Source organism: Crinia signifera, chromosome 9 (assembly GCF_055691185.1).
Source record: "Crinia signifera chromosome 9, ASM5569118v1, whole genome shotgun sequence".
Taxonomy (NCBI): domain Eukaryota; kingdom Metazoa; phylum Chordata; class Amphibia; order Anura; family Myobatrachidae; genus Crinia; species Crinia signifera.
The window spans coordinates 54,598,736-54,622,470 of NC_139225.1; the positions used below are offsets into that span (position 1 = coordinate 54,598,736).

The 23,735-nt window shown below is 45.2% G+C and overlaps 1 protein-coding gene across 10 annotated transcripts in view; it reads right to left on the reverse strand.

The window, feature by feature from the left end:
- The window catches only part of PHKA1 (phosphorylase kinase regulatory subunit alpha 1), a 295,837-nt gene that overhangs the window by 69,526 nt on the left and 202,576 nt on the right, over positions 1-23,735 (reverse strand). For 9 of the 10 annotated variants that reach the window (XM_083159090.1, XM_083159086.1, XM_083159091.1 and 6 more), the window contains 4 exons: positions 20,641-20,814; positions 20,508-20,561; positions 18,293-18,493; positions 2,664-3,849 (listed from right to left, as the gene is read on the reverse strand). In XM_083159090.1, coding sequence (XP_083015216.1) covers positions 3,676-3,849; positions 18,293-18,493; positions 20,508-20,561; positions 20,641-20,814 — 603 coding nt within the window. In that variant the 3' untranslated portion in view covers positions 2,664-3,675. Of the gene's footprint in view, positions 1-2,663; positions 3,850-18,292; positions 18,494-20,507; positions 20,562-20,640; positions 20,815-23,735 lie in introns of those variants that run through there. The other variant, XR_014460676.1, reaches the window with a different exon arrangement.

The following is a 23,735-nucleotide window of genomic DNA, read 5'->3' on the forward strand; positions in this document are numbered from 1 at the left end:
CTGCCTTCTCCAGTCATCGATGTGCTGAGGCTGTCCCTGGCATTTGCCTAAATGCTCAGGGGACCTTTTGTTGGCTATGTTGCCTGATGGGCGCTGGCAGCATCATGGACAGCAGCAAAGTAATGGCGTAAAGAGTTGCCTCATGTCTGGGCAGGCTTGTGCAGGTGGTAATATGCTGAGTGCTATAATGGAGGGGTATAGCAGAGGAGTGGACAGTGCTGCAGTACAGAGCCAGCTTATCAGCAACACAGAGCACTGCTTACACTTACTATGTGAACCATATGTCTGCTGTCAGTGCCAGCTGATAAGTTAGCCAGCTGCTGCATCCCTGCTCCTCGCGTTTCTAGGAAGAGGAGCACTCAGTGCAGCTAAAGGCCATATAAAGTAAGCAGTCATTGGCAGCATGTGGTGCCACCCTCTAGTGGCCAGCACTCATAGACAAATGCCTAATGCTGTCTATTGGTGGCGCCGGCCCTTCCTCCGGTGTCCGGCCAAAATGGCTGCCATGCACCAAATTTTAAAGCGAGATCAATTTTAGAAAAGACAGATGACAGTTTGAATGGACACAGGGCAACTGGAAATTCCCCAAGGGCACCCCTGCAGAGAACAATAGGATTCACATTCATAACACCTAGGGATGACACAATTACAAACATAGTATACTTTTGTCTTTTTTTTTTTTTTTTTGAATCTCGGTCGGCAAAGCAACATAGTGTCCAATAAAGAATGCCTAAATTATTGAAGAGGAGGGAAGGTACAGCTTTGGCTGAAGTAGCTTCATTTTAACACCCATCAGCATACAATCAACTATGTGCACTTTCATTGTAGTATATAAGCTCTTGGCAGCTGCAACATAAATTAATTTTAAGTTTACATTTTAATATTGATTTATGTGTAGAATCATGTAATCAGGTTTATTAAAGAGCAAATCTAGACAGTATCATGCAATTATTTTTCAACATAGTTTTATTATTTATGGAGGAAAACCAGCATACTAAATTTGTTTTCACAGTAGCAATATACTGATTATAAGGAAAATATGTGTCAAACACGACTGTTGCATTTCATTCAGTTAAAATAAAGCAGAAGATGCATCTTGTTTTTTGCTTGCAAAATACATGAAGGTGATTATGGAAGAGAGTTAAATCACTCAGATAAACTATTTCTTTCAGACTCCCAATGTCATTGTTTGCAAAAGACAATAATACCAGCTGAAACAATTTAATAATCAAAATAGCTAATAAACACACTGATACAGAGTAAACATACTCAGATAAGCAGAAAATCATCATAAGTATTGTACTTTGTTACATTTAAATAAAATCTCTCTAAAATGAATGAACCATTCAGCAGCAAAAAAGGGAAAGCAAATGTTGGTACTTGTTTCCTAGCACGGCGCCCACGATTTTAAGTCGTATGGCATTTTATGCATTGTATCGCATCGCATGCCATATAGCCGCATGCAATGCAATTTAAGCCCCCCATATACGATTTTTAATTGTATAAGTACCCTAATGGGTGCTTACAATGTTAAATGCACCCCCACTATCAACGCCAACCCGATATGTGGCGAGCACAGCGAGTCTGCGAGGGGCGGCGGTACGCGTCCTCCGACCTTCTCATACCCCCACTATCCATGTCGGTTTGGAGTTGATTTTATACAGTGTGGCCTAACCACTCTTCGGGTTCAGTGGCTTGCTGTGCTCGCCACAATAAATAAAATAGACTCCACGCCGACGTGGATAGTGGGGGTATGAAAAGGTCGGAGGACGCTTACCGCTGCGCTCGCCACGCTTCGGGTTGGCCATTTAACATTGAAAACACCCATTAGGGTGCTTATAAAATTTTAAATCGTATACCATTGTATATGGCATACAATGCGATGGTATACAATTTAAAATTGTATAACATCGGCTGACATTGCGTAACATCGCATCGCATACCATTGTATGGCTTATGGTATGCAATGGGTGCCGTGCTAGGAAACAAGTACCCAAATGTTACAATTATACATTTCTATAATTCTAAATAGCTTGAGAGAAGACAACCTAGTAGTTTTTACACTTTAGCAAAAAAAAAAAAAAAAAATACAATAAAACTATATGGAGTGGTAAAACAAAGGAAAAGAAAATGAATGACAGCACAAAAGTGCCGCTTCCAAACATGTGAACTGTGCATTACAGCATCAAGTACAGCAGCATCAGTGCAAAGACACTGAACAAAGTGATCAAGCAGCCTTTCAGAGCCTGTTCTGTATATAACATTTTTATGTCACGTTGCAGCAGGCTGGACTATCATTGATTACTTAATAGAAAAGTACCATTTATATTTTCATTCCTACATGTGGATTTTATATGATTGATTTCTGCGTGTTAAATAAGATAAGCTCTGTTGTTATCACTTTATTTTCCTTATGCTAAACTTTGTATTCTGTCTGTTTAAAAGCATGTGAAATTTTAAGAAATTGTGGGTGGGCTAAAGCGCTGCCTATGTTTTGTGTGTGGATTTTTAATATATGCGTGAATAAGAAAATGCAAAAAGGAATGGTGGTATGTAAAAGCAGTATTTTATTAGTATTCGTTCTGGTGGTTTCAGTGTGGGCGGGGTATGGGCGATAAGTGGTAAAATACTGCTTTTACATACCACCATTCCTTTTTGCATTTTCTTATTCACGCATATATTAAAAATCCACACACAAAACATAGGGACTGGGAACCCGTCTGGCTAGAGCAGCGCCAACCCCATCTAGGCAAAACACCAGGGAGTGCGGCAGAACACAAAATCCTCCAGTATCCATGTGAAATTTTAAGGTAGGAAATATATTTGTTACTTGGGGTGAGATGCACTAAGATTCAGAGTGATACAATAGAGAGTGATAAACTAACAGCCAACCAGCTGATAACTGTCATTTCTCAAACACAGCATGTTGCATGGCAGTTAGGAGCTTATTGGCTGGTGCTTTTATCCCTTTTGGAAGCTTAGTCCATCTCACCCATTTTCTGATATATCATGTTATATGCTCATGAGCTCAATTCTAAAAAATATATTACACAGATGAGAAATTTGACATTTTCAGGGAAGATAGGTACACCCAACAAAAATCTTTTAATAGATAATAAGAATGGCTGTGAGAGTATCAGTTGAATACTCTGTACACATGTTTTGCAAAACGATGCCATCTTCTAAAAAATATTGCAACATTTAAATTTATTTTCTTAACATATTAAAATCATTACATGGTATTAGGCTGTTTATTCACTTCCTTAAAGGGCAATACCAATAGAAATAGAGATTATTAACTCTTATTATCTTTTTCCAGGATTTTGTTAGTTCAGCACCACTAAGACTGTGTTTATTCCCGTTAATGAATGGAATAGTAAAACTAAACGGAACCACAGCCACTTGGAAAAACCTTTAAGGTGATTGTGCCATCGCATTACAACTAGATGAGCCCGGGCAATCAGAATCCATTCCCATCTTAGAACTCCTTACTGATACTCTAAATATTCCAAATATTTTTGTAGTTTCAGAAGTTAAAAGAAAAATTACAATTATTTAGTCTCTAAAGCAGCAAGTCTTCAACAAGGAGCAATACAGTGCAGTAAGTATCATCAACATAGATCTAAGAGAAGGTTTCCAAGGCTCAACGAACTTGTAGTAAACATCTGACTTGTGTCATTGCATGGAGCAACCGCCATGTGGGAGAGAATCCTGCAAAGTTATAGCCACTGACTTGGAGAGGTAGGTCATTGTGCCAAACCGTCCACTGGGGGCACTGTCATAGAATAAGATGCAAATTCCAGTTACCGGGTCAACTTGCAACATGGCATCATCTGCGCCAAGCACTTTCTATACATTGGAATAGAAAGACAAAACAAAAACACTTAAATGCACAAAGTTAAACACAATATTTTGTTATTCAATGTTAGAACACGCAGTCATAGAATTCATTTTACTGGAACAATCCAGGCCGAATTTCCCGGCCAGGATAAAAAAATGGCAAAAATTCAACTTTCAGTATTCAATCATGGGTCTGTTTTTTAGTATATTTTGGCCTATGCCATTTCACTTTTTTTTCCCGGCGAAAAAAACAGCCGAAAATTCTGCAAAAAATTTCAATTTGTGGCAATTTTGCTGATCCATGCATTTTTTTGCCGATGCTGGATTTGATGCCCAGGTAAAAGATCGAATTCGCCTAAGAAACGGGCAAAAATTGCTGATTTTTTTTTCGCCTGGGGATAAAAATTCACCCAGGATTGAATACCCCACTTAATCTCCACATACTCCATATGGGTCAATGAGAAAATAGGCTCTCATTGACCCATAAAACAAGATGTTCAGTGGTAAAGCAAAATCTTTATCTTTAGAAATCGCTCCGTATGTATGCACTATATTGTTCATTATGTAGCTCGAAGGAGTTAAGGGGAATGGTTAACGATATTGGTGGCTGCCTTTATCACATATAGTGTGTACAGGGCTTAAGGTTCAGGAGCCTCCAGCTGACATTTATGAAAAGGCTATTGCATGCTGCCACACAGTGTGTGTCCCATATTGGGTGTATGTGTTGTTATCTGAGGGCATGATCATTATTATGGGGATGTGGTCTATACAGGGAGTTCTGAGTGTGGCTAGCACCAATGAGGCTATAGCTAGTGTCTACCCTCATCAATCTCAATCTCCCTACTTGCTTCACTTACATGGATAATGTAATGTGAGAGTCTACCAATAAACAAAGGAAAGCTCCCCTTGTTGTCGTCACCCTAATATGACAAAAAAGGGGATTTTGTACTTACCGTTAAATCCTTTTCTCAGACTCCATAGGTGACACTGGAGAGTTACAGTGGGGAATAGAAGGCGACCACAGGGAGCTTGGGCACTTTAGAATAAATTAATAGTGACCAACTCCTCCCCTTCTACTTCCTCTCCTAGGCAGTCTAGGTATGTGCCCAGAGGGAGCTCGAAGAAAGAAGAAAAACACACTTCCGAGAGGAGGTTAAACATAACATAACATAAGTCACACACACACTCGCATAGAGTGAAAACGTAGTTTGAAGAACATCATTCATAACAGAATGAACACATCCATAAAAGCTGGTAAAACTTAGAATGAAGACTAAGCACAAAAGTCTCCTAGCCTCAGGTAACTGAAAAAAACTGAAATAGCAGTAAAAAGAGAGACAGCGTCAGGTGGGCGTCCAGTGTCACCTATGGAGTCTGAGAAAAGGATTTAACAGTAAGTACAAAATCCCCTTTTCTCTTTCCTCCACTAGGTGACACTGGAGAGTTACAGTGGGGACGTCCCAGAGCTCCCAACACGAATGGGATGACGCGGAGAGCCCCTTAACACAGAACGGCCGAACCGCAATGTGTCAAATTTGTAAAAACGGAAAGTTCTTCTGTCCAGACCAAGTAGCCGCTCTACATAGATCTTGAATAGAAACTCCACGGGCAGCCGCCCAGGAGGTACCCACCGACTGTATAGAATGGGTGGATATCGAAGAAGGTGGCACTCTAGAAGAAGCCACATAAGCTTGACGAATTGTCAACCTGATCCACCTGGCCAGGGCCTGCTTGGAGGCAGGCCATCCAGGACACAGGGAGTCATAGAGGATAAAAAGAGCATCCGACTTACGCACAGACTCCGTTCTGCCAACGTATATGCGCAAGGCGCGGACCACGTCCAGCACTCTAGACTCATCTGAGTCCTCCCGAAAGGCCGGCACCACAATAGGTTGGTTAATGTGGAATGCCGAGACCACATTTGGGAGAAAAACACTAGAGGTGCGCAGCTCCGCTCTATCCTCGTGAAAACGCAAGAAGTGTGCTTTACAAGAGAGAGCACTCAGTTCCGACACCCTTCTGGCCGAGGCCAAGGCCAGCAGTAAGACAGTCTTCCAAGTGACATATTTCAGGTCCACATCCTCCATGGGTTCAAACAGAGAGGACTGGAGGAAGGTCAATACCAAGTCCAATGGAGCATTGGGAGGCCTGAAGGGAGGTTGCAGCCGCAACACCCCCTGGAAGAAAGTCTGTACCTGAGGAAGAAGCGCCAGCTTTCTCTGGAAAAAAATGGAGAGGGCGGATACTTGAACCTTCAAGGACCCCAGCCGGAGTCCTGAGGACAGGCCTTTCTGTAAGAACAGCAGCAACCTGGCCAGCTTGAAATTCACAGGAGAGACCCTCCTGGATTCACACCAGGCCACATAGTTACATAGTTACATAGTAGGTAAGGCTGAAAAAAAGACTTGCGTCCATCTAGTTCAACCTGGTATAGATATCCATTGCTGATTTGGTAGGTTCTGGTATTTTACAGACAAATTATATTTCTTATTTGTACCCATGGATGTTTTTCTCCAGTAAATGTTTGTCCAACTTTGCCTTGAACGCATTTAATGAGCCAGCCGTTACCACCTCTCTGGGAAGAGAGTTCCAGAGTTTGACTGTTCTGACCGTAAAGAAATTCTTTCTACTAGCTGAATGAAATCTTTTTTCTTCTAATCTATACTCATGCCCTCGCGTCCTAGATTCCTTTCTAGTAGAAAATAGGGTGTGTGACAGTTCCTTATATTGGCCCTTGATATACTTGTACATGTTGAGCATGTCCCCCCTTAAACGTCTCTTTTCTAATGTAAATAGTCCCAAATTGCTTAATCTCTCCCCGTAGCTTAAATTCTCCATTCCCCTAATAAGCTTTGTTGCTCGCCTTTGGACTTTTTCTAATTCTATGATGTCCTTTTTATAGTGTGGGGCCCAGAACTGTACTCCGTACTCTAGGTGAGGTCTCACCAATGCTTTATATAGTGGCATAATTACCCTTGAGTCCCTAGTTTCCATTCCCCTCTTAATACATGCCAGAATTTTGTTGGCCTTTTTTGTAGCTACATTACAATGGGCACTACATCCTAGATTGCTGTCTATTTGGACTCCTAGATCCTTTTCAAGTATGGAATTACCCAGTTCCTCTCCGCTAAGGTTGTAACTTGCACACTGGTTGTGTCTCCCAAGGTGCATAACCTTACATTTATCTACATTGAACCTCATCTTCCATTTTTTTGCCCACTCATCTAGAATTGCAAGATCATTTTGAAGCATGGTGACATCTTCTGGCGATTTGATGACTTTGCTAAGTTTTGTATCGTCCGCAAAGATGGATACATTGCTGAGTAACCCTATCCCAATATCGTTAATAAAAATGTTAAACAAAATGGGCCCCAAAACCGAACCCTGGGGCACTCCACTTAGTACCGGTATCATATCTGATACGGCACCATTCACAACCACTCTTTGTTCTCTATTACATAGCCAATTCCCTACCCATCTGCAGATATTTTCACCCAATCCTAGGTTCTCCATTTTATTAATCAATCTCTTGTGTGGGACAGTATCAAATGCTTTAGCGAAATCTAGGAAAATCACATCTACAGCATTTCCATTATCGAGGTTTTTGCTAACCTCTTCATAGAACCCTAGTATATTAGTTTGGCATGAACGATTTTTCACGAACCCATGTTGGTTAGTACTGAGTAGACGGTGATGATCTAAATATTCCTGGATACCATCCCTTAAAAATCCTTCAAATAGTTTACCCACAATTGATGTTAAACTAACGGGTCTGTAATTAGCGGGATCTTCCTTTTTTCCTTTTTTGAATATTGGCACTACCTCTGCTATTCTCCAATCTTTTGGTACTATACCTGACGATAGTGACTTGCTAAAGATATAATGTAGGGGGGTAGCTAGTTCATCCCTTAAATCCATTAATACCCTCGGATGAATCCCATCTGGCCCTGGTGACTTATTTGTTTTAAGTTTGCTTAGCCTCAGTATTATTTCCTTTGGTGTGAAATCCACAATGAGATCTGGCTTATTTGTCCCGTTTGTGGTAAATGTTCGTTCCACAGTCTGCTCTCCCTTAGTAAATACTGATGAGAAGAACTCATTTAACAGTTTTGCTTTTCCCTTGTCCTCAGTAACACTTTTTCCACTAGTATCAGTTAGTGGGCCTATGTTTTCCTTAATTAAACGTTTACTATTTATGTATTTAAAAAACTTCTTTGGGTTGGTTTTGCTTTCAGTGGCTATGCGCTCTTCATATAATATTTTAGCTGCTTTGATTACCCCTTTACAAGTTTTGTTTGATTCTTTGTATTTTGCGAACGCCTCCTCATTCAAGTTATTTTTATAGAATTTAAAGGCTCTGGTTTTATTGTTGATAGCTGACCTTACTTCTTTGTCCAACCATGGTGGCTTTTTTTTGTTGAATTTACCTTTAGTTACTTTAGGAATGTATTCAATAGTTAGTGAATCAAGCACCTTTTTTAGAGTATCCCACATTTCCTCTGCATTTTTTCCCTCCATAACCGTTTCCCACCCAATTCCTGTTAGGGCTTCTCTGAATAATTCAAAGTTCGCTTTTCTGAAGTTTAGTATTTTTGCAGATCCTTTTTGATGTAATTTACTGAAGTTGATTTCCAGTGAAACCATATTGTGATCACTATTCCCTAATTGTTCAATTACTTTTGTGTTTGAAACTAAGTCTGTGTTATTTGTTAATACTAAGTCCAAGAGCGCCTCATCACGAGTTGGAGTTTCTACCGTTTGTGTAATAAACTGGTCTTTAAGTAAACTTAAGAACCCATTGCTTCTTGCTGATTTACCTGTTTCGTTTTCCCAATCAATGTTGGGTAAATTAAAATCCCCCATAATTAATACCTGACCCTGATTTGATGCTTGTTTGATTTGGTTTAGAAGAAGAGACTCTTCCCTTTCATTTATATTTGGTGGTCTATAGCATACCCCTATTATAAATTTTTTTTTTGGTTTCTTATTATTGTCGGTTATCTCTGCCCACACTGTCTCCGAGTTGTCGTCTTCCAGGTCTGTGCTCATATTTTTCTCACATGATGTTAAGTTATTATTTACATATAGGCACACACCCCCGCCCCTTCTATTTTCCCTGTCTTTCCTGTAGAGTGTATATCCCTCCATGTTTAATGCCCAGTCATGCGACTCATTACACCATGTTTCTGTAATACCAATGATGTCGTAGTCATCCCTACTGATCACCGTTTCAAGCTCCCCGATTTTACTCACTAAGCTTCTTGCATTAGCCAGTAAGCATTTTAATTTATGTTTATTTTTAGATATGGCTCTAATATTGTGATTAGTTTCACCCCAGGACCCATTTGAATTCATTACTAGCTTCCGCTTTCCCCTCTCCCCTTCAATAGACTCTCTACAGGCCTCCCCACCATGCACACTGCCTGCTCTCTCCATAGTTCCGGGAATTCTTCCTCTGTCATTCACTCCTTCCCGTATACTAAGATCATCTGTACCTAAGAACTGGCCCTCCAGATGCGATGGTAATGCACCGAGGTAACCTGTTTTCTGGCCCCTATCATGGTAGGTATTACTGCTTGCGGAATCCCTGCTTTTCTCAGAATGCACCTCTCAACAGCCATGCCGTCAAATGTAGATGTTGTAAGTTGGGACAGGTGAACAGACCCTGCGTTAGCAGGTCGTCGCAGAGAGGTAGGGGCCACGGTTCGTCTACTAACAGGCCTGTTAGAACCGTGTACCACGACCGGCGAGGCCAGTCCGGAGCAATGAACAGCACTGTCACCGACTCCCGTCGGATTCTCTGAAGAACCCGAGGGATGAGAGGCACTGGAGGGAAGATGTAGAGGAAATGATCCATCTAAGGGGCAGTGAGAGCGTCTACTGCCACTGCTTTGGGATCTCTTGTCCGAGCGCAGTACCGGGGAAACTGATGGTTGTGCCTGGAGGCCATCATGTCTATCTGCGGACATCCCCACCTACGAGTCAAGGTCTGGAAGACCTGGGGGTTCAGACACCACTCTCCGTGATGGACGTCTCGGCGGCTGAGGTAGTCTGCCTCCTAATTTTCCATGCCTGGTATGAAAATGGCAGACACGGCCCCTGCGTGCTCCTGCACCCAGCACAGAATCCTCTTCACCTCTCTCATCGCTGCACGGCTGCGAGTGCCTCCCTGTTTGTTTTTGTAAGCCACAGCCGTGGCATTGTTGGAGTGCACTCTGATGTCCTAGTTCAGGAGAACGACTTCCGCTTGAAGGAGGGCATAGTACAACGCTCGGAGTTCCAGCACATTGATGGACATCTGTGCTTCCTCCGTGGTCCACAGTCCCTGGAAGTGGAGACCGAGCGTGACTTTTCCCCAGACCCTGAGGCTGGCATCAGTGGTGAGGAGCGTCCAGTTGTGTATGGCGAACCTCCGTCCCTCCTGCAGGTTGCTGGAGTTGAGCCACCACGCCAGTGATGCTCGAGCCGGATGGGAAAGAGAGATTCGCTGATACAGAAAAAAAAGGTGCAAACCTGTCCACTGGCGGAGCAGACACAGATGGAAGGGGCAAGATCGAAAACGCCCGTACTGCACCACCTCGAACGTGGCCACCATCCTTCCCAGCAGCCTTGTGCATGTCACGGTCCATGTGTGTCGCTTCCAGTCCAGGTGGTGCGGCGGGATTTGGTCCAGGTGCGTGGTCTCGGGCGTCTGACCAGCACGCCAGGAGGACACGGGCAGTCACCATTATACGTGAGTGACACTGCCCGCTCTGGCTGGTTGACCTGCGCTGGCGCGGAGTGCCCTGTTCCAGCTCCCGGCGTTGTCCCCTCACTCTGGATGCGGTCACTATCGGAGCAGCAGCTGCAGTGCTTCCGGCCGCCTGTGGGGACGTCACTGACGCAAGGCATACTACCTCTGCCGCAGCGTCTGCGCTGCAGGCGCCATCTTGGTGAAGCCAGCCAATACAATCCAGGCTGAAGTCAGCAGCCTATCAGTGAATCCCAAGGGGGATAAAAGACTCATCTTTAAACCAAGCTGGCGCCAGTTCTTCGCTTGTCAATCCTTAGGGAACACCAGCGTCCTGAGCTCTCCTGACTACCTTTGCACTTTCAGCGTCTTGCTCCAAGTGCAATCAGTCTGGATCATCTGGGCACTTCCAGAGTGTTGCTCCAAGTGCAATTAGTCCGGTTCACCTGTGCACTTCCAGCGTCTGGCTCAATCAGCCTCTAATCATCTGTGCACCTCCAGCATACTGCTTCAAGGTGCAATCAAGCCTGCTTTCCTGTGTACCTTCTGCCTGGGTGCAATCTGCAAGCCACCTCCTGTGCACCTTCCGTTTTGGTACAACCCCTGCTATCACCTGTGTATCTTCAGTCCGGGTGCATTCTGCAAACAACCTCCTGTGCACCTTCCGTTTGGATACAAATCACCACCAGTCTCCAGTGTACCTTCCATCTGGCTGCAGCCTGTCACAGTCTCCTGCGCACCCCCTACCTGGGTGCTACCCACTGCAGTCACCTGTGTATCCTGGTCTTGCTACGACTGGCTCTGATTCCTGTTCATCTTCTGGTCCATCATCTACCCCGTGGCTAACTTCTACACGTCAGTGTCCACCAGCCCCGGGCTCCTCCCCGTTCCCGTATGAGAAGGACTTATATCCGTCCCGCTATCCTGCAAGCTACCCCGGTTCCTGGTCGTCTCCCAGGTCCACAGAATTCCCAGATACTGACAGAAAGAACTGGCCAGATGGACTCGGCCTCAGGTCAGGAACTAATTAACCGCTTGCAAGCCTTAGAGGAGGGTCAGCGGCAAGTGGCTCAGGCCCTGCAGGGAATTTCCCAGCGTCAGGACTCTCTTCAAGCATCATTGCCTCAAGCTCAGCCGACTCCTCCTTTGATGGCTCATGTCAGTAACCCAGCTCGACCCTCAAGTACCTCTGTCCTGCATCTGCCAACCCCAGCTAAATTTGACGGTACTCCTCGGGCCTGCAGGGGATTCATCAACCAGTGCGAAGTACATTTCTCACTCCATCCCACAAACTTTCCTACAGATTTAACTCGTGTTGCCTACATAGTCTTGCTACTGTCTGGGTCAGCCCTGGATTGTGTGTCTCCCCTATGGGAACGTTCAGATCCTGTACTCACTAACTATTCGAACTTCATTGCTGACTTTCGGAAAAATTTTGATGAGCCCGGCCGGGTGACCTCAGCCGCCAATGAAATTCTGTGCATACGCCAGGGTACCAGGTCTGTTGCTCAGTATGTTATACATTTTCAGACTTTATCCTCCGAATTATCCTGGATTGAGGAAGCCTTGGTGTCGACCTTCTTGGCAGGACTTTCTGATCGTCTTAAAGACGAATTGGCAACACGTGACCTTCCCAGCACCCTCAGTGCCATCATTTCCCTCTGTAATAAATTAGACCTCCGGTTTCGTGAGAGACAAGTTGAGAGGTTCCGGCAAGAACGGACTCGATCTGTGATCCCTCCCAGATTAGCATCCTACGTTCCATCCCCCGCTCCTGAAGAGCCCATGCAAGTCAATAGGGCCCATCTGTCTCCTGAACGACAACGAAGGCAACGCCAAAATCTTTGTCTTTATTGCGGAGAGCCGGGGCATCTTATTGTCTCCTGTCCACGCCGTCCGTTAAACCGTCGGTCCTAGCTGGTCCTGGAGAAGCCAGGCTAGGACATGCAGATATTTCTCCACTCAATTCCGATTCTCTTTTGTCTTTGCAACTTTCGTTACCTCAGGGACTAACCAAAGTACAAGTCCTTCTGGACTCTGGAGCAGCAGAAAATTTTATGTCTTTACAATTTGTCAAGCAGCATCGTCTTAGAACTGTTTTGTTGGAGCAAGCCTATCTTCTTTCTGCTGTGGATGGCAGCTTCCTTCCTCAGGGGTCAGTTACCCACCGTACTGTCCCGCTCTCAGTTCAAGTCGGCTTACTGCACCGTGAGTCTCTTCAGTTCTCCGTAATCCCGAAAGCCAGTCACCCGATTGTTTTAGGATTTCCTAGACTTCAGAGACATTCCCCTCATTTTGATTGGGGAACTATGCAAATCCTATCCTGGGGTCCCGACTGTCACCAATCCTGACTTCAAAAAATCATGCCAATCCAGACCACCACTACTGCTGGAGCTTCACTCTTGCCCTCTGCCTATCAAGCTTTTTCGGTCGTCTTCTGTGAAAAATCGGCAGATAAACTACCTCCTCATCGCCAATGGGACTGCCCGATCGACTTGATTCCTGGAAAGACTCCTCCCAGAGGTAGGACATACCCTCTTTCTCTTCCAGAGACTGAATCATATATTAAAGAAAACCTTGAGAAGGGGTTCATCCGACCATCTTCCTCTCCAGCTGGGGCAGGGTTTTTCTTTGTAAAGAAGAAGGATGGTGGCCTTAGACCTTACATTGATTATAGAGCCTTGAATGACATCACCGTAAAAAATCGGTACCCTCTTCCTCTAGTCACAGAATTATTTGACTAGATCAAAGGGGCTACAGTCTTTTCTAAGCTAGACCTCAGAGGGGCCTATAACTTAATCCGTATCCGTGCTGGTGACGAATGGAAAACTGCATTCAACACAAGGGAGGGTCATTACGAATATTTAGTGATGCCATTCGGGTTAAGTAATGCAACTGCTGTTTTTCAAGAATTCATGAATGAGATATTCCGTGATCTTCTGTATTATTCAGTCGTAGTTTATCTGGATGACATCTTGATTTTTTCTCAGAATCTTCAAGAACACCGTCTACATGTCAAGAAGGTACTCCAGCGTTTACGAAAAAATTAATTATACTGCAAATTGTCCAAATGTGAATTTGAAAAACCCTCAGTCGCATTCCTGGGATACATTATCTCTGGTTCTGATCTTCGCATGGATCCGTCTAAAGTAAAAGCAGTCCTTGATTGGTCCCGTCCTACTACTCTCAGATCCATTCAATGTTTTATTGGATTCTCTAATTATTAACGAAGATTTATCAAAGACTTTTCTTCTATTATCAGTCCTATTACAGCCCTCACCCATAAAGGGGTCAATGCGTCCCAGTGGTCGCCTGAAGCCATTGCGGCATAAACAAGTCTTCACTGAAGCTCCTATCCTTACTCAGCCTGATTCTTCTCGGCCATTTATATTGGAGGTAGACGCCTCTTCTGTTGGAGTTGGAGCGGTGCTGTCACAGAAAACCTCTGATGGTAAGGTTCATCCCTGCGGGTTCTTCTCCAAAAAATTCTTACCAGCTGAAAGGAATTATCCTATTGGAGAACAGGAACTCTTGGCCATCAAACTCGCCCTAGAAGAGTGGCGCTATCTTTTGGAAGAAGCTAAATTCCCAGTATCCATCATCACCGACCACAAATATCTTCTTTATTTGCGGAAAGCGCAATGCCTGAACCCCAGATTAGCCCGCTGGGCTCTGTTCTTTACAAGATTCAACTTCTCTTTGACCTTTCGGCCTGGATCTCAAAATGGCAAGGCTGATGCCTTATCTCAATCTTTTTCTTCTTCAATTGAGGATCAGTCTCCCGGTCCAGTGCTTCCAGCCACCAGATTTGCCAAGACCAAAGTAGTTTCCGTCCCTTCAGGGAAAATATTCGTAACTACAAAGTTGCGTCCTGCCTTACTACTTTGGGCCTATGCTTCTCATTTTGTAGGTCATTCTGGAATCAAGAAAACTCTCGAGTTCATTAAAATATCCTATTGGTGGCCCTCTATGAAAGCCGATGTAACGTCTTTCATTTCTTTCTAACCTGAGTGTGCTCGCCATAAAACTTCTTGTCAAAAGCCATCTGACCTCCTTCAGCCCTTGTCCATACCCGAACAACCCTGGACTCATCTCTCAATGGATTTTGTTACTGATTTGCCTGTGTCACAAGGATTCAACACCATCTGGGTCATAGTAGACCGTTCTCCAAAATGGCACACTTTGTTCCCCTCAAGGGGTTACCTTCAGCTCCCAAGTTGGCTCAACTCTTTATCAAAGAGATATTTTGTCTTCATGGCCTGCCTGAGGAAATAATCTCTTATAGAGGAGTACAATTTGTGGCAAGATTTTAGAGATCTCTTTGTTCAGCATTCCGAATTAAACTCAAGTTCTCCACAGCATATCATCCCCAGACCAACGGGCAAACAGAGAGTGAACCAGGATCTAGAGGCATTTCTCCGTCTGTATTTGTCTTCTTCCCAAGATAACTGGGTTGAACTCCTGCCATGGGCTGAATTCGCACATAATAATTCATATCACTCTGCTACAGATCAGTCTTCATTTTTCGTTGTTTATGGCAAGCATCTTCGGGTTCCTGAATTCCAGAGACTCCCAGAATGCAATGTTCCTGCAGTTAAGTCGTCTCTTTAATATTTTTGTAATATTTGGAAGAATGTTCATGCCTCTTTGTGCAAGGCCTCTCAGCGCTATAAAAAATTTGCAGACCGTCCCTGAAAAGCAGTTCCCAAACTCCAAGTTGGAGACAGGGTCTGGCTTTCAACAAAAAACATCAGACTGCGAGTACCAGCGATGAAATTTGCGCCCAAGTTTATAGGTCCTTATCCAATAATCTCTGTCATCTCGCCAGTGGTTTATAAGCTTCAGTTGCCTCAGTATTAAGGCCTTTGGTTCTCAATCGCTTCCAGAACAAAGTCCCTCGAGTACAGCAGCTTCAGACCGACCGTGGAGTATCCTTTGCTGTGAAAAGAATTATAGACTCCAGAAAATTATACGGTCGGATTCAGTATTTGCTGGACTGGAAGGATTATGGGCCTGAGGAGAGAACCTGGGTAGATGCCACAGACATTGATGCTCCCGTCTTGATAAAGAAGTTCCATCAAAATAATCCTGGTAAGCCTGGTAAGTGTCCGGAGTCCACTCCCAAGGGGGGGCGGGGGGGGGGGGGGTACTGTCACGGTCCGTGTGTGTCGCTTACCAGTCCGGGTGGTGCGGCGGGATTTGGTCCAGGTGCGTGGTCTCGGGCGTCTGAGCAGCATGCCAGGAGGACGCGGGCAGTCACCATTATGCGTGGGTGACACTGCCCGCTCTGACTGGTTGACCTGCGCTGGCGCGGAGTGCCCTGTTCCAGCTCCCGGCGTTGTCCCCTCACTCTGGATGCGGTCACCATCGGAGCAGCAGCTGCAGTGCTTCCGGCCGCCTGTGGGGACTTCACTGACGCAAGGCATACTACCTCTGCCGCAGCGTCTGCGCTGCAGGCGCCATCTTGGTGAAGCCAGCCAATACAATCCAGGCTGAAGTCAGCAGCCTATCAGTGAATCCTAAGGGGGATAAAATACTCTTCTTTAAAACAAGCTGGCGCCAGTTCTTCGCTTGTCAATCCTTAGGGAACACCAGCGTCCTTAGCTCTCCTGACTACTTTTGCACTTTCAGCATCTTGCTCCAAGTGCAATCAGTCTGGATCATCTGGGCACTTCCAGCTTCTGGCTCTAAGTGCAATCAGCCTATGATCATCTGTGCACCCCCAGCATACTGCTGTGTACCTTCTGCCTGGGTGCAATCTGCAAGCCACCTCCTGTGCACCTTCCGTTTTGGTACAACCCCTGCTATCACCTGTGTACCTCCTGCCTGGGTGCAATCTGCAAGCAACCTCCTGTGCACCTTCCGTTCAGGTACAATCCCTGCTATCACCTGTGTACCTCCTGCCTGGGTGCAATGTGCAAGCAACCTCCTGTGCACCTTCCGTTCAGGTACAACCCCTGCTATCACCTGTGTACCTCCTGCCTGGGTGCAATCTGCAAGCAACCTCCTGTGCACCTTCCATTCAGGTACAACCCCTGCTATCACCTGTGTACCTCCTGCCTGGGTGCAATCTGCAAGCAACCTCCTGTGCACCTTCCATTCAGGTACAACCCCTGCTATCACCTGTGTACCTCCTGTCTGGGTGCAATCTGCAAGCAACCTCCTGTGCACCTTCCGTTTGGGTACAACCTCTGCTATCACCTGTGTATCTTCAGTCCGGGTGCATTCTGCAAACAACCTCCTGTGCACCTTCCGTTTGGATACAAATCACCACCAGTCTCCAGTGTACCTTCCGTCTGGCTGCAGCCTGTCACAGTCTCCTGCGCATCCCCTACCTGGGTGCTACCCACTGCAGTCACCTGTGTATAGTGGTCTTGCTACGACTGGCTCTGATTCCTGTTCATCTTCTGGTCCTTCATCATCTACCCCATGGCTAACTTCTACATGTCAGTGTCCACCAGCCCCGGGCTCCTCCCGGTCCCGTAGAAGGACTTATATCCGTCCCGCTATCCTGCAAGCTGACAGGTCCTTGTGGCACTTAAAGTTCCACAGAGAAATAGACAGCCCGGCACACCGCTAACAAAGGGGGCGTCTAGTACTTACACGCTATTGTGTCTAAGTAAAGCATCGGTAAAGCTACGTTATCAGTGTAGCTGCCTTACTTGTGTAGCTTCCCGGCGCCAGATTGAACTCTGAGATGAATTGAACATTCGTACAATACAAAATAGCCTCAGCATATAATAGTATACTCAGCATCGCCAATCTATGTGTTATATGTTGTATGTCTTGTGTGTCAGTTTTATATGATTATACTGTGTTAATTAATATATGCTTTTTATAATAAGTGATATCACATTTTATGGTACAGTTGATGCTTTATGGTTAGCAGCAATTGTGTTGTAGTATCAGCATTCAGCTGGATAACATCTCTAGACTATTCTGACTACACTGTTCGCGCGGAACACACTACGATGCCGCGGGAACACGAGGCCTATACTGAAAGGGACGCTGCGCTAAGTACGTAACTGCCGCCGTGAAACTAAACAAGTACCCAGATTTGTTATATAAAATATTGGTTTTATATTCTGCTACACAAAAGTAAGAGATAATGCAATTGTCTATGGCTTTGATATATTTATGTAAATAGAAAGTATAGGCTAAATGTGATAGCGCTTGATTTGCAGGAAACTGCGATTCCAGGGAGTCACTAGATTGCACTGGCAAATTGCAGACTATTACATTTGGCTATAGATTTCAATTAGCATAAACAGATTTATACTTCAACATTTCACTTTTCAGATACTAGAAATCGTATCTAATAAACATGAAAGTAGGCATATGCTTATGCGTTTCTGATTTTTATGTTGTGATTTTGCATCCACTAATATTGGACAAAATGCAGATAAGGGTATTGCTTACATATATTAAAACAAAAAACAAATAAATGGTAAATCCACTTTCCAAGAGAAGTATTTAGGTAGATTTAGACCTGAAAAACATTGTTTAGATATATTCTTTACAAAATGAAGTTGGAAGAATAGGAACTTTCTGTTGACATGCTCATTCTACAATACAGGGGACATAGAAGTATACAAAGTATTTTCTAAACAAAGATTAACAATTGCTGCTACTGGTTCATTATTACTAGCAACTGCAGCATGCAGAAAAATGATAAGATGAATGGTCACATATACAGGAAGAGAGAGGAAGGAGAGTCATTACCTGCTCTTGACAGAACATGTCATTAGCAATATGCACAATCCTTTCAATGTGGATGATTCCACCCACACTCTTGATATCCACATCAGCAAGCATTGTAAGAACCAAGATTGCTTCCACCAACAGCTGGCGATATTCGGGTTGGGGCACACGGTTCAGGACAGACTCTACGTGGGCAGAAAATTTCAACTCGCCTGGAGTCATCTGCATGAAGTAATTTAAGAAAGTAAAAATAGTTGAACTATTCCTCCATCACAAGTATTCGAAACAGCCAGGGCCGGATTAATAATGGACCTGATGGAGCTACAGCTCCAGGCCCACTCTCCAAATAGGCCCATTTTGTAGCTGAGGGCTTTCCAGCGAGCCCAGCCCCGCGTCGCTAGCCCTCCGGGAACCGGAGATACCGCAAGGCAAACATGGAATGTTTTCCCCATAGGATAACATGGGACCCACTAATTCTGACCTCCACCCGGTTCCAACGGCTGCCAGTTCCCCCTCCGGCATCACAGAAGCTCGAGGTTGATCTCAGTCTAACCCAAATAGCTGGGCCTTCAATCTGATACCTGGTCCATATGGGTTCCTTGGTTCTAGAGATATTGCGGGTAAACCAATTTTTTTTTTCATTTCTGAATGTAATTTCATGGCTGTTCATGTTGTTTGAGGACAGATTTCTCTGGAACCAAACGTCCCAGTTTCACAGGACCAAAATCATTCGAAGCCTACATGTAAATGGGTCAGTTGGTTCCGAAGATATAGCTGGTTGTTTAAAGGGGACGGGGTGGTTTTCTCTCCCCCTCACACCAGAAAATGCAGGGACTAGGTTGGTGTAAAAGGGGCCAGTCCGGGAATGTCCCTGCATGATCCTGGGACCATATTCCTGGGTAAGTCCCTGCATTTTCTGCTGTTAAAGGGGTATTATTTCAAATAGCCGGGACATGCAGTGCTCTAAATACAGCCGGGCAGCCCCCTGCTCTCTACCCGGCTATCATTTTTGCCCGGTGGCGGCTGTCCCCCAGTTCCCACGAGCATGTAATCCCACATGGCAACGAGCATGGAACCCCTGGCAATGAAGATGTATGTAAGCAGCACTTATGTAGCATAATTTTTAATAGGCATTATGGTGTTTGGCATAATACGTAATGGAGATTGTGGTGTGTGACTTAACATGTAATTGGCATTATGGTGTAAATTTTTAATGCGCGCCTTTGGCGCGCAATGCCCCTGTTGATGGAGCATATTTTGCATTATTGCTCAATCTGTTTGGTATAGTGCAGGCATGTCCAAACTATGGCCCTCCAGCTGTTGTGAAACTATAAGTCCCATCATGCATTGCCACAGTTTTGTTATTAGGGAATGCTAAAACTATGTCAAGGGCATGCTGGGACGTGTATTTTCACAACAGCTGGACATACCTGGTATAGTGTGTATTTTGGCCCAATCCATGTGGTAAAATGTGAATTTTGCCTTAATCTGTGTGGCATAACGTGAATTTTGACTCAATCTGTGTGCCATAGTGTGAATATTTGCTCATTCCATGTGGCATAATGTGTAAGAGGCAAGTACAGTATGAGGGAGTTACTATTGTGTTGCATGATTTGTATAAGGGGTATATGATGTGGTAAATTTAGGTGACCACATAAAAGGTGCTGAAATGTTGTCTACCAAGTTTCTGGAGTGCGGCCTCACCTCACAAGTATTTTAGGACATCGGCATCCTGCGGGTGCGCCTTTTGGAGTTCACCCACCAATATATCTCCCTGCATTTTTCTTATGCCAGCCCCCTGCCCTTTCCAGGCAAATATAATTGGTTGAAAGTATTAACACAAATAGAGACACACCCATGAGCAGACCACCCAACCAGAGCACTGGTCACGCCCCCACATTATTAGGTACTGGCCACAACCCCTATTATTGTGCATAATAGGCCCTTGATCATTTTCAGCTCCAGGCCTATTTAGACCTTAATCTGGCTCTGGAAACAGCACTGAATAAAGTCTAAATGGTGCATAGCTCAACAACGGCCAAGCCACTTTCCAAAAACAAGCAGAGTTAGCAGATAAAATGTAAAAGCCCCCATACACTTGTGAGATTTTGTCAGCTTTTACCCAATTCAGACAGATTGTGCCAATTATTTTGACAAAATCTGCTGGTGACTGGCATGACAATGACCTAATGCACACAAGTTTAGTAGTATTTAAAGAAGAGCTAATATTTTTTACCTCACGGGTACTGGAGGAGGGTAGCACAAAACCTTCCACTGACAATCCATGGCACTAATAAATAAATAGAAACAGAAAGTAAGAAATGTTCATTCATTTTATGTAAGATATGATTTGTGTGAAAATGCCCAACCTTTTGTAATATTGTCCAAACTTTCTGGTAGAAGCCTACAGGCACCCTATTCAGAGCCCCATCCAGCCGCCGCCTTCGGAGCCACTGGCCTTGTCTGCTATCATGAGCACTATCGCTGTCGGAAATGGTGGAATTGGAGAGGTCACCAGAAGCAGAGAGAGTGTCACCACGTTTCTATTACAAAAGGGGAGACATAAAATCAACAAAAAAACCTTCACATTATCAAAATTATTTTTATCTACTAGCAATTTGGGCCTGTCATAAGCCCAGTTTGCTAGTAATTATGCCCAGTGTTGCAAGTTATTCTATCCCCCCAGTGTCTCATCCCTATGCATCTACCTAGGGTGGCCAATCCCGGGATCGAGATCGGCGGATCCCGGGATTTGGTCTACATAACACCGGGATTTGAATCCCGGGATTGGACCTTCCACATGTGAATATCTAATGCCGGGCAGCGTCTAAGCGAGCGCTCAGACGCTGCCCAGGAGATCCTGATCCCCGGCCTGCAGTCTGGACACGGAGCGGGTATGGACAGCGCAGCGTGACCTCTGACCGTCACGCTGCGCAGCCTGCACCGCCCATATCCGCTTCAGAGTGACTGCGACCGCGCACCTTTGAAACATGTCTGCAGCCCCGGCGGGTCTGCTGCTGCCACCGCCGATGCCAACTGCCCACAGGATGCCTGCCCTGCTCCCGCTCCCTTCACCTGCGGATGTCTGGTTAGGTCGATTTCTGTTCTGCCCCAACGTTGGACCAACATTTGGAAACCTCCAGGTGGAGTGCTCATTTGCCCAAGTGAATGATCTGGCGACTCCAGAAGTCTGCCTCTCAAATGAGGATTCAATATAAATTATAGGAATGACCGCGCTCTATGTTTGGGCAGCTCCTGATAAAAAAAGGGGGGTTATGTGCAATAAGTTGGAGCGCTCTGATTATGCTAATTTGAGTGACACCTGAAAAAAAAAAACAATGTTTACACTCCCTTTGGAGTATGTGAAGAGTCCCCAGTTGCCTAACTTTCCCTACCTTCCGGTTAGCCAGCGGGGCAGCTCGGCGGCTGTCAGATGTTTATTTCCCACGGCTCCGTGTCGCACCGGAATTGCAGCTTCCGAAATCCGTTCATCCGGCATCCCGGCACAATCTCCGATTCTGCGGCTGTTTGTTGTAGGGATAGCTGATGGGGTGAGTTTTCTTGTTCCCTTGAAGATTTGGGCCAGTTGATCATCCAGCCACAGGCCAGCAACAACTGTACCACTATTAACAGGTAACCTTGTAGTACCTCCACAGACCGGGCTAGGATGAATAAGTCACCCAGGTATGGTAGAACCCGGATGCCCTGTCTCCGAAGCCTGCTCCCCAGGAAATTCATGACCTCACAGGGAGCAGTGGAGAGTCCAAATGGAAGAGCATGAAACTGAAAGGGTTGCCACCTGCACCGCAAACTTCAGGTATTTTTGATGTCTGCAGATGGGGACATGCAAATATGCATCCTGGATGTCAAGGGAAACCATGAAGTCCGCTGGCTCCAATGCTAGGACAATCGAGCGGAAAGTCTCCATGTGGAACTTAGTAATGCACAGGAACCTCTGAGGTGCTTGATGTTCAGTATTTGACAGTAAGATCAGTTGGGCTTCTGTACCAAAAAGAGGATGCCATAAAAACCTGTGCCTCTCTGAGATGTGGGCACTGGGACAATGGCCCCTGACCCAAGAAGGCTTTAAAAGGCCACTTCTAAGGCCCTGGCTTTGTTTAAGTCTCTTGGTAAAGTGACGGAAATGTAGGAGCTGGGTGGTTGACGGCGAAAAGTCAGTGCATAGCCCCTTGATACGAAGTTGACAACCCAAGCATCTGTTGTGGAGTCCTGCCACACAGCCGAAAACCACAACAGCTGGCCTCCCCCAGGTGTATGCCCTCCCAGTCATGCATAGGGCTTTTCAATGGGCTTAGAGTCCAGGTGTCTAGTTGCCCTAGGCTATCTGTCTTTTGGCTTGGAAGGTCTATTAGCCAGGACCTGAGACCTGGCAAAGGACTGGCCCCTACCTCTACCCTGAATCTGAAAGAATTGAAAAATAGTGTAGTGGGATGAGGGCGCGGGTGCATGAATAGACAGGAGAAAGGTTGTCTTAGAGGCCGCTACCGTAGCCACTATCTTGTCGAGCTCTGTGCCAAAGAGTAACAACCTTTAGTAAGGAAGTAACTCCAAGGCTCTCTTGGAGTCCTCATCAGCTTTCCACAACCCGGATACAGTCATTTGGTCTACAGCATGTTGGTCGACAAGCATTGGGTTGACACCATTAGGTCGACATGGGTCAAGATCGACAGGTCATTAGGTCGACACAATCATTAAATCGACATAAGTATTAGGTCGACAGTCAAAATGTCAACATGGGGTTATTCACTGTTTTTTGAGCAGCCATGTGCCGACAGGCGGTATTTCATGCCCTTCTCTCCACTAGGGCGCGGTGTGAGAATAAAATAGTGTGCTGTGCACTTCAAACTGTGTCCATGTCGACATTCGGGTAAAAAAAACTGTGAAAACCCCCATGTCAACCTTTTAACTGTTGACCTAGACCAGGCCAACCTAATAACTATGTCGACCTAATGGCTTGTCGACCTAACACCCATGTCAACCTTGATCCATGTCGACCTAATGCTTTCCGACCAACATGCTGTAGACCAAACGATCCCAACCCCTACAGTGTGTACTACTGTACATAATAATGATTCTGTATTTGGAATCAGGAGAGTGGAAGTCCTCACCAGTCTAGCAAAGTGTGCCTTCACTGAAGGGCCTGTCTCCCACTTAACCCTATCTTCCACTGGAAGAGAGTAAAGTGAGGCGTCAAGGTAAATTAAACCTTCTGTTAGGAGTTTTCCAAGCCTCTGATAACAGGTCTTCAAGGTCATCAGATTTAGGAAAAAAGGAATAGCCTTCTTTTTTGCGCTTAAAGTTAGGGCCCATGAATAAGACCTCTGTAACTGCCTTAACCAACGCCTCCATATCAATACGGGAAGAGGCGTCTCCGGGAGCCTCTATGTCAGAGGACCCAGTTTCCTTATAATCAGACCCGGAATCAGAGGTGCACAGTGACTGG